Below are 12,482 nucleotides of genomic sequence, written 5' to 3'. Positions count from 1 at the left end.
GTTTGGTATTATTAAACCGGACTAGTGTCCAAAAGAGCTGGAGAAAGGCCTATAATTATAAGTTAGTATTACATCAAAACATGGCAACTTATCTAAAATTAAACATCATTGGCACTTGTAATAACAATATAATAATCAGTCTAACATTTGTAAGATTTGTACTTAAAAATCGTCAAATAATAATAATAAAAAATATCACAAAGCTGGTGTTTCAAAATTCAAATTTTATTCATCTTAACTACAAAAATGATAAGCGAATTTTATTATAGTGATCTATGCACATACAATAATACATCGATTTGAATTTAAAAAAAATTAAAATTCATATTATAAACTGAAGCATTAATTACTACGGTGAACATTTTTGAAGTTATTAAGTTAAATCAAGCTTTCTTTTTTATATAAAGTTCTTTGAATTAAATCTTTTTTTTTTGTTGGTTTCATGTGGATCATCTCTCTACTTCTGGAAGACGGCCATCTTCTTTTTCTCTCCTTAAGGCAAAACCCGCGAAAACGGCGTCATTTTACAACCAATACAACACAAGAGACGTTCCTACCAACATCGTTTGGAACATAGCTGTTGAAACAAGAAAAGAAATCTTTCATTAAAACATTGATTAGCATAATCCAATAACATGCAAATCATTCTTTTTTTATATTCCGGTATTTTTTTGAGATTGAGATTGATAATTTGGATTATTTGAGACTACTATTCTCATCTTGGATATTATTCTCACAATGTTTTGGTCGATGTGACTTCTATAGAGACGTGTTGTAAATCCAGCCTAGCTATCATACAGTGCACACACGCACATAATGCACAACACCCTCAAGTTTGAGACATATACAGTTATCGCCCCTTATTTTTAGCAGTTGCATGTTTCAGACCACAGGTGGCGATATCGACTTTCTTTCTCTCTCTCTCTAACCCCCCTCTCTCTACCCCCCTCTCTCTCTCTCTCTCCCTTACATCTGGGAATTCAAGTAGAATGGACGTGTTAAAAGTAATCCCCCTTCTGACTTTCTTGTAAACATGTTTTGTACCAGTTGCTCATAATAAATTCCCATGGTTTGTAAGTTACGCATTTAGTGAGCGTTGTTTCTTTATTTATTGTTCATCTATAAATGGTACTTTTTCGATGTGATAGACAATATTCAACGATGTTCACTACAAATGGTGACTCTGGTGTTCACCACACATCTCCGACCTTCTTCTTTAGGTGCATCTTATTGAACACAGGAAACTGTATGGAATTACGAACGCATGAACCCTTGTTCTCGTTCCATTAGCCATGGCTGGATTAAGTAATCTTTTTAAATTCTATTCTTAATTCAGTTTAAAATTCTGTATAGATTCCCGTGTTCAACATAAAGATTCTTGAATTCGACAAGATCAGATGCACCTAAAAAAGTCAGCCGAACCGAGTAATGATTAAAGATTGTGGTCATGAAACAATGCGAGAAAAATTCACTATACGCATCAAAAATGGGTTTCTGTTGTTGTTTTTGTTAAATATTATTAAATGAGGAATCGTTTCTCTTCAAAATCCAGTTAGTATTATGCATGTAAAATTGAGAAAAACACGCTTACGATGTATCAACATTATGTGAATAAGTTATGTCAAAACAAAATGATCACCGAATTTGCCCTGACGTTGTGTTTATCTAAAAAACGAAACTTTAATAATAATAATAATAATAATAATAATAATAATAATAATAATAATAATAATAATAATAATAATTTAATAATAATAAATTAATAATAATAATAATAATAATAATAATAATAAATATAATAATAATAAAAAATTAATAATAAATTATTATTAATAATAATGATAATGATAATAATAATAATAATAATAATAATAATAATAATAATAATAATAATAATAAATTAATAATATTTAACAACAGTGTAAAACTATTTTTGATGTCCATACTGAATTTTTCTCGAGTTCTTCTCCGACCGTGATCTTTAAACATTACCCCGAAACGTTATGAGAATAGCATCCAAGATGAGAATAGTAGTCTGACTAATCCAACATAATACAAATTCATTTTGGTTTCTTCTTCAAAACGAAATAATTCTGAAAAAAAAAATATAATTGAAGTAAACATAACTGGATAAAATCTTTATTTAATGTCTATCAAAAAGAATTTTCGAGAAAGAAAAAAAAGAAAAAGAAAAGGGAGATAAAATAAACTGATACCATAGAAGTAATTTTCCGGTTATTAAAGAAAACAAGATTTGAGAAAGAGTGATGATCAGATTATCGAGATCGGGAATTTAGGAGTCCAAGGTGGACTTCAATATGAACTGCTGGGTAAGCAGTTCAGTCTTATCAGCTGTATGCTAGCGACATCATTGGTGGTTAAATAACAGAGGGGGGGTTATTGATTGCTTATTATTCACCACATTCTTATAAACTTTTCAGAAATCGCAAGTTCCTAATTCCTGCAACTGACTGTTTTTTCTGATCATCTCGGTATACTTTCTCTTAGTTGCGGTCATTACACTCTTACAATTTCTTGATGTTATAAAGTTTTGTCTATTTGTATTTGACTTATGATCGTTGAATCTGCAGAATGTCTGCTGCCTATGTGATGCACAGATCGAAGTGAACAATTGGGAAAGAGAGGGTTTTTGGCATAGGTAGAGGGTAGAATGATAAAATTGTCGCCCTAGAAAATATTACATGATTCCATTTCCGTTTAATGAAAACCGATTTTCTTTCTTTTTTCTTTTTTGTAGACCATTTACTATTTGGCCAGTTGTGTACAAATCCCAAGAGCAATGTTTGAAAGTGACATAATGTTCAATGAGCGAGATCGGAGATTTGCCACTCTCTACCGCTCCAAGTTATGACAGCAGGACTACTGCCAGCACCCTCAAAATGCATCGTTGGATTGCCACAAATAACAGGGAAGTGCCCAGAGTGATGAAAACAAAGTTTCCGGCCACGGTTATGGTCTTTAGTGTGGTTTCAAGTGAGGGCCACATCATGCCACCTCACATCTTTAAAGTTAGCTTTAAAGTCAACACCAAAGTGTACCTGGATGTGTTGAAGAATGTAGTGACCCCCTGGTGTAATTAGGTGGCTGCTGTCAGACCCTGGGTATGGCAGCAGGACTCGGCCCTGACCCACAAGACTTTCTCTTACTGACCTGACCTGAACCTGCTGGTCTACTTCATTTAGTCATACATTGAGAACATCAACATGACATTCCAGAACACCAAAGCCAGCCTGATCACCGGCACTTGTGGTTAAGGCATGCTCCCAGGCCAGATCTTACTAAGGCGGTGATTAAGGCTGAAGGCAGCTACATTGAATAGGTGTCATCTTTTCTACATAAGCAAATTACCTGAATTGATTTTTTAATAACAGTTTTAAAATAAAGTTGCAGCGTTTTCTTTAGGGTGACAGCTTTATCGTTCCACCCTGTATGTATGTATGCTTGGAGTGCATTTTACATGCTTGGAGTATATTTTACTTTAAAATTAAAAAAAAATTTCTTATGTATCCTTATCATAAAGTTAAGCTTACTCTGTGTATACAGTTGTTTGCTATTTCAGTAATACAGTTTAATAGGTTTTGAGGGTCTTTATATATAGAAGTTGAAGATAATATGCTTTTTATGATTTTCCCTGTCCATTTGGGCAGCCATATACACCCATAAATCACAATAAGTTGCGAATTATTTATAGCAGCAAAAACAACATTAGGACTAAGATGCTCGCAATCATTACAGTGGTCGATTTTTCAAACTAAACACTGGATTCTGATAAATCCCCCCAAAACATTCTCTCTTTTAAACTCCCCACCAGAGATATTTATTTATTTAACAAATAATGATTTTGCTCGAGAACTGATCCATCATCTAAAATTGACTTCATTTTTCTTAAAATTATAATAGCGTTGGCGGGGAAAAGAAATTAGTTCATATATGTTGTACAATACCTATCGAGAGTTCGTTCAAGTGTGTCATAAATGTGTTTACATCACCCGTTTGGTCGCTCATGCTGGAACACAAGGTGACGAAAACAGATAAGTGTTAAATTTCTTTTAATCCATCTTAATCCTAACAAATGCTGACGCGTTTATTTTTTATTTTTCCTCTTGTTTTTTGTTTGTTTGTTTGTTTATTTATATATATGTATTTATTGTGTTTATTGTTGCTTGTCTCGCGAACTTTATTTTGTCTTCAGTTGAAATTCGCCCCCCCCCTCTCAAACGAGCATACAAGCAGACACAATATCCGGGGAAGGGAATTACTCCCCTTTTATTTATTTATTTTTATTTTTATTTTATTTTTGGTTTAAATAAAGTCCCCTATTTTATAACGTGCAAAAAATAAATCTGTTTCTGATAATTTCAGAAAGTTATCTTGCTTAAGATATTCTATTACTCGTTTTCTTTTGTTCAGACCATTGAAGTAAACATCGGCTGGAGTATACAAAAGTGAGAGTATGTAAAATTATTTTAAATGTGTTTTGTACTTAACCCGTCCTAGAGAAGGTAAAATTATTTTATATACGTGCAGTAAATTACCTGTCTTAGGAAAGGTACAATTATTTCATACATATGTTGTGTAATACCCGTCTTAGGGCAAGTAAAATATTCTTTTGCTCGAAATAGCAAATGATGTATAGACATCAGAAATTCCTCTATCCTAAGAATAGCAAGTATGTTTAAAATCAACTTCACTTTTCGCATTGTTTTATATGATTCCGAGCAATGCCGGATAGCCCTGCTAGTCTCATATAAATAAAGATGTTGTCCGTCTGTCGATCCGTCACATTTAAAAAAATAAAATCTAATAAATACATTATTTCATTTTAAAATATCAGAGATCTTAACTACTTTTAGAAATGAATATTGTATTCATGCTAAAAAATAGATTCATGAGTCAGAAACCGTGAGATCTAAATTTAAGGTTCTACAAACTGATCTATTTGGACTTTCTTATAAATAGAGCTTAAAACATTACCTTAACAAAATGATTATAGTTTGGATATGACGTCACTAATTTATGATTTACGTCATGTTTCAACGCATGAATTCAAACGCAAGATATAATAATAATAAAAAATAACATAAATGAATCGGTAAACATTATCAATAGCGCTGGAAACTTTATTTTAATAGCTCAAAAAATTTATTTTATTTTAACTAATGTATTGCATATAGTTATTTTATAATTATATGATCCTCCCAGTCTAGCAAAAGTATGCGACTTGAGAGAGCATACATTTTCAAGTTCAAATAAAAATGTAACTTATTGAAAAGAATAATTTGTTATTGGTTTTATTACAATTGTTGTACATATATAGTCATGTTTTTCCCCATTGTCTATCCTATACAGCATAGTCACGTTTGGCACACCGGTCCCTGTCAGATCACCAAAGTTAAGCAACGATGAGCCTGGCCAATACCAGATTGGTGACCATTTGAGACTTGCAGGTGCTGTATGTGCTCTCTGCTTATCTCAGCATTGTTTCCAGTCATCCTGGACTTTTCTTTGCCACTGGACTCAAGCAGTGCCAATTCAATATAAGTGTGGTTGAGGATTGTACAACCCTTGCCACACAATTACATGCACAGCTCCCCCTATAGGGGGTATCCTTTGTTTTTTTGGAACTGAATGGTGGCAGCGATTGCTTATCTTTCATAACCTCTCTACCTCTCTCTTTCGTTCTCCCTATCTCTCTATTTTTTCTCTTTACCACGCTCTCTCCCTTCTTCTCTTTATCTTCTTCGTCTTCTCCTTAACTATCACCTATATTCTTACTCCGCTAAAATCAAATAAAAACAACCAACATCTCTTTTTCCTCCGGGTTTTATGTTCTCTCTCCTATTTTCAATAAGTCGTCACTTCCCCCAAACCATAGCAGTCTATTTTTATAATAGATTTTTCATAAAAGAAGTCTATTTTCATTAAGACAGTTTCTTACACTAAGTAAGGTAAGTCCAGCTCCGTGTTATTTTCATCCATTCAAGGTACAAAAAGAAATTAATGTAGTTTATTTTTTAATTGAATAGATGTGGATAATATTGAGAAACATCTGCTAAATTGAAGAAGAGATTGAAGTAAAAATGTCTTGTCTTACCTTTCACTGAAGTTGCTGCATTGGAGTCATGGTCATGACCATGATCATGCCCATCATTTTCATGATGACCAGTATCGTGGGAGCTTTTTCTATCATAATCGTCACGGTCATGGCTGCCGTGATCTTGACGACGGCCTGAATAACCATTAGAACCGTAATCATCATCTCGTGAGTTTGAAGGGTAAGGATTGTAAGCTGTACTTAGCATCACTGTAATAATAATAATAATAATAATAATAATAATAATAATGATAATAATGATAATAATAATAATGATAATGAAAATAATGAAAACAGCTGAAATATTAAGGAAAACCCTTGAATGTGAAGACCAACACACATGAGCCACATGCATGGGCCAGACAAACTGCTATGGAAGCAAAACATGAAACGCTACATGGAACCAAGAACATTGAAGCGGCATATCTATAAGTTCTCTAACGCCACCCCATTCCCTATTGCTACATCACCCCCCGTCTCCCTACAAAAAAGAAAAAAAGAGACTGTGTAGTCTGAGTAGGAAGGAAAGACTGAGGAGAGAGCACTGGCGAGATCCCCGCTGGACAAGCGCATAGAGAACTGGGACCTTGGGGAGGCTTATTGCCACTCAAATGCATGTGAAGACCGATGCCACTACTAGTGAGCAATCAATGGTAAGCGGCTGTTGCGATAATGCAAAGTCATTTGCAAATGTTATCGAGAGAGGTGGAGAGTACTGGAAACCTGGAGAGACATGTTGTCACTCAGCTTCCAGGGAACACCACAGGTTGTTATCAAGGAGAGATCTTTGGTGACCTGTGTGAAAGCTCCTTGTGAGCCAATAATAATAATAATAGGAACAAGAAGAAGAAGAAGCAAGACAGAGATTACACAACAGACAATAATAATGCTGAAACAGATGAAATTTTGAGGAAAACCCTCAAATGTGGAAACTAATCCACATGAGCTACAAAACGCTAACCGGCCATATAGAAACTGCAACAGAAATAAAACAAAAAGATAGAACATCACATGGAATCAAGACAACTGAAACGACAAAATTGAGAGCTAACTACACCTCCCATCCCAAAATAGTGTTGCGTTAGCATCAACTTGCACTACACCAAATAGTCGAGAAGAACCAAAGAGGAGGGAAAGGCCGAGGAGAGAAAGCACTAACCAAAGCTCAACTGGATGAGTACGAAGAGGATTGGGATCTTGGGGAGGTTTGTTGTTACCCAAATTCCAGTGATGATCAATGGTCATTGTTAGCGAGAAATCAATGGTAGTCGCTGTTACGATAACGCAAATAATGCAAATAACTTCTTGTCACTTAGATTTCAGGGAATACCACTGGTTATTGTAAATGAATAATTTGTGATGGTGGCCTGTGTGAAAACTTGTAATAATAATAATAATATGGCCACTGCCAACGAGAAATCAATGATAAGCAGCTGTTGCGATAATGCAGATTTATTTGCAAATGTCATCAAAAGAGGTGGAGAGTACTGAAAAATCTGGGGAGACCTGTTGTCACTCAGGTTCCTGGGAACACCACAGGCTGTATTCAATGAGATCTTTGATAACCTGTGTGAAAGCTCCTTGTGAGCCCATAATAATCATCATCATCATAATAATCATCATAATGATAAGTAGAGAACATAATCCAGGTATAAACACATAGGCCGTGTCACTAGTAAGATAATCTGGACCGTTTGTAGGTTGGACTAAAAATGCACTGAGGCGTCTCGATTAGAAGTTTAGGAAACTTACTTATGACCATGCACAATACATTACACCCAAAGGATGATGCTACGTGAAAATAAAGACAAAGGAAGAGGACTGGTTAGTATAGAAAACTGTGTGAATGACTTGAAAAAAAAAATTTAGACAAATACATAATGCAGAACACAAAAAGGTTAATCACCGCAGTAGGAGACGCTATAAAAATGAACAAGACAGAGAACAAAGAAACCAGAAATAAGACGAGAAAGGAAAAATAGGAAGAAAAACAGCTGCATGGATGATTCGTAAGGATTGCAAAAGCGAGACTTGGACATGGTTATGAAAAGAACACTTAAACAGAGAAACTGAATCACTAATAACAGCCGCACAAAAAACGCAATTAGAACTAACTATATCAAAGTAAAGATCAACAAGGAAACGATAAAGCATATAATAAGTGAATGCAGCAAACTAGCCCCAAAAGAATAAAATGACCATGTGGAGGAACGCAATACACTGAGAACTACGCAAAAAAAAAAAAAAAAAAAAATGCACCTTGAACACCCAGACAAATGGTACAAGCACTGTACTTGAAAGCGGAAATCATAAAATTCTATAGGACTTGAATGTACAAACAGATAAACCCATCCAAACAAGGAGATTAGATGTGTTAACAAGAAGGAGAGTCCTGTCAGATCATAGATAACGCCGTTCCAGCAGACCACAAGATGAATATCAAGGAGATGGAGAAGTGAAATAAATACATGGAACTGGACAGGAAGCTGGAAGAAATATGAAAGATGAAGAATAACACCAATAATCGTAGGTGCACTTTAAAAAAGGGATGGGAGAAATTTGGTCGCAATAGATAGTAATAATGAAAACGACTGAAAAATTAAAGAAATCCCTTGAATGTGAAGACTAATACTTGTGAGCTACAAATGCTAACTGAACATATAGAAACTGCAACAGAAGTAAAAAAAAAATTAAAAAAAATAGATGAACAACACATGAAAGCAAGGAAACCGAAACTGTATAATCAAAAGTTACTCTCACCTCCATAACAAAATGTAGCGTCGACATTAGCTGACTCCAGACCAAATAGTCGAGAAGGGTTAATGAGAATGGAAAGACCGAGGAGAGAAAACACTAACCAGACTTCCACTGGATGAGTGTGGAGGAAACTGGGACCATGAGAAGACTTATTACCACTCGAATTCCAGTGATGACCAATGGTCATTACTAGCGAAAATCAATCGCAAGTGGCTGTTGCGATAATGCAAATTCATTTGCTAAGGTTATCGAAAAAGGTGGAGAATACTCGAAATCTGGGGAGACTTGTTGTCACCCAGACTCCAAGGAAAACCACCGGTTGTTGTCAGTGAGCAATCTTTTATGATGACTTGTGTGAGAATTTCTAGCGATTACAAATAATAATAATAATAATAATAATAATAATAATAATAATAATAATAATAATAATAATAATACAACCAAAACAGAATATGACCACAAGGAACAAAGAAAGCCGAAACCACAAAATGTTAACTACCGCCCCCCCCCAAAAAAAACAATGGTGGCATCTACATCAAATGATGTCATACCAAAGAACCATGAAGGATCAAGAAGGACCGAAGAGGGAGAGCACTAACCAAGCCTCTATTGGAAAAATAGGCCTTTGGGAGACTTTTTACCGCTCAAACCACAAAAATACCAATGGCCATTGCCCAGAAGAGATCAAACGTAAGCCTCAGTTGCGATAGCGTGAAGTCATCTGCACTGGTTGTTGAGAGAGGTGGAGAGCACTGAAAATCTGGGGAGATTTGTTGTCACTCAGACTCCCGGGAACACTACAGGTTACTGCCAGGGAGTAATCGCTGGTAATGACCTGTGTAAGAACTAGTGCGTGGATGATGATGGTGATTATTATTATTATTATTATTATTATTATTATAGGAAGAGAAATAAAAGAATGGCGTTAATGACATTTATCACAGCTCCTCCTCCTCCTCCTCCTCCTCCTCCTCCTACTCCTACTACTACTACTACTACTACTACTACTACTACTACTAAAATAAATAAACCAAAAGTCGGATAATCTAAGATGACCCCATGAATCTGTATCTTTTGGTAAATGTTAATTTATTTCTATCTCTATTGCAGAAAAAAAAAAACTATGAGAGGGGAGACATAAAGACTAGAACTAACAGCTGGAGGACAGCACCTAACAGAGATAAGAATACAGAAAATCTCTATGGAGACTCTTTATCACCACTATATTTTATCATAACACTGATGCCACACAACAACATGCCCAGGAGGTGCGATGCTAGATACAAATTCGTAGACACAAATTAAAAAAAAGTAACCATCATGTATATATGTTGTATATCATGACTTTAAACTATTTACAAAACCAAAACGAGACTAATCTAATAAATATAATCAGAATTTCCAGTCAGATAATTCGAATGTAATTTGGAATTGAAGGATGTTCACTACTGGAGACAAAAAAGGGAACACTCGAAACAGCAAATAGCATAGAACTACCCAACTAAGAGGCAATAAGGGCGTTTGGCGAACATGTATTAATAAGTATCTGAGAGTTCTGGTAGTGGACGCCATTAAATTCACAGCAATGAAATACAAGATTGGAAGAAAATGCATTAAGACTAAATTATACAGTAGGATTAAATATTGATGGAGGATACTTCTATTAGTAGCTATAAGGTAGTAACTATTGTTCAGATTGGACAACAGGAAACGTTTCAGACAAAGGATCATGAAGAGGTCAACTGCTGAGTCGTGAAAATCGGAAGTTGATGGAGCAGTCAGATATACAGAAAGTGTTGAAGGAACGTCAGTCTTGGTGACAGTCTCAGTTGAGTAAAGACGTGTTTAAAAAATCTATCAAAACAGTTAATAATTAAGCGATGTTCTTAAAACATAATTAACTCTCTTTCTCTCTATCCCACTCTTTTAAGCTAGGAAGTATCATCTGATTGAATAAAACTATTATTTTTTTTTAAAGAACATATTATTGGAATTAATTGGATGGTAATTAATGTAAGAAGTACATAGTCAACCTTTGGTTGCAGATAACGAATTGGTCTCGGTACTTGGAGGCAAGCAACATATACATGTAGAAACCGTTGGCCATTATCGAAGGTATGGTTAAAATATTAATGTTTAAATGTGTTTTGGGAACTAAATGCTTACATAGGGGTATCTTGATGACACCCCTATAACTACATAGCATTTGGCAAGTTTGTTGTCGTTGATCAGGAATTTCCTGCATAAAAATATTTGAGGAAAGAACAAAAAAAAAAAACAAAAAAACAAAAAAAAGGAAAATTGTCACTGTACATGCAAAGTAAATATAATTAAAAGATAATTGAATTCAACGTAATAAAATCGCAAAAAAAAAAAAACTTAAATGTTACTTGAAGTGGACACAACATGAACATTTAAACCAGTAAATAATAATAATAATAATGAAGTTTAAAATAATTAAAAAACACTAGAGAGGGTAGTAGCAGACTTTAGGGCGGAGAAACTGGGAGAGAGAAAAAGAAAGAGAGAGAAAGAGAAAAGGGAGAGAAAGAAAGAGAAAGAAAGAAGAGGGAGAGAGAGAGAGAAAGAGATAGATAGATAGATAGATAGATAGAGAGAGAGAGAGAGAGAGAGAGAGAGAGAGAGAGAGAGAGAGAGGAAAAGAAGTCACACGAGGTAGTAAAATGTAAGTACTTGTAAAATAAAAAAGAAAATGCACAAGCACGTATATAGAACTGACAGCCGGAAGACAACATTTAATAGAGATAAGAATAAGACATGGAAGCACATGAATAATTAATTACAAAAAGAAAAGAAAAAAGAGAGATTTAGGCAAAAGAAAGAAAGAAAGAACGTTTATGTAAAATACGCGCATATGTAGACTTAAAAAAAGAAAGCAACGAAATAGAAAAAAAAAACATACGCATGAAAGGAAAAGGCATTAATTATCAAGGGAGAAAAAGCGAAACACAGTGTTATTTTGAAGAAAGTTAAAAGAAATGGTTTTGTATAAAAAAAGAAGAGCAAAAAGAAGAAACATAATAATATATACATACGTTAAAAATTGACCATTGATTTTTTATTATTATTTATTTACTTTTTGTTGCATGACTTCATAGTTTGGTATCCCAATCTTAATCCAAACAGGCGGACGGAGAGGAGGGAGAAAGAGAGAGAGAGAGAGAGAGAGAGAGAGAGAGAGAGAGAGAGAGGGAGAGAGAGAGAGAAAAAGAGAGAGATAGAGAGAGGGGTGGTGTTGGTGGTGGAGTGTGAATGTTATGTGGTGGTGTGTGTAAGGCTCATACGATGGTTGTTCCAAAAGTAAGGCCGCCAATATTTTAAACTAAAAAATGTCAAAGAACTACGAAAACGAGAGTAGTACCATTAAAACGAGCAACCTTTTGTGCTCCAGAATTTATTTTTCTACAATTTGTTTTTCTATCATTCTCAATGCATTTTTGCCGGCGATGGGGTTGTGATTCTGATTGAACATCTGGAATACACGTTGTCACTCGTATCTCTATCGCTACTCTGAAATCGACAAACCCATCTAACTGTGCTGATATCAATTGTATCGGCTTAGTAAATGTCCAACAGACGCCGATGAATG

General features: G+C 34.8%; 1 protein-coding gene across 1 annotated transcript in view; it reads right to left on the bottom strand.

Moving 5' to 3' along the window:
* Positions 1-204: 204 nt before the first annotated feature.
* LOC145255603 (uncharacterized) overlaps positions 205-12,482 on the bottom strand; it is a 30,566-nt gene continuing 18,288 nt past the window's right edge. The window contains exons 2-3 of the mRNA XM_080114093.1: positions 6,116-6,325; positions 205-577 (exon numbers count right to left, since the gene is read on the bottom strand). Coding sequence (XP_079970219.1) covers positions 525-577; positions 6,116-6,325 — 263 coding nt within the window. The 3' untranslated portion in view covers positions 205-524. The remainder of the gene's footprint in view (positions 578-6,115; positions 6,326-12,482) is intronic.

Source organism: Euprymna scolopes, chromosome 3 (genome assembly GCF_053919585.1).
Source record: "Euprymna scolopes isolate OS-2025 chromosome 3, ASM5391958v1, whole genome shotgun sequence".
Classification (NCBI taxonomy): domain Eukaryota; kingdom Metazoa; phylum Mollusca; class Cephalopoda; order Sepiida; family Sepiolidae; genus Euprymna; species Euprymna scolopes.
Note: the sequence above shows the minus strand (reverse complement) of the source record. Positions and strands in the feature narration are given on the sequence as shown.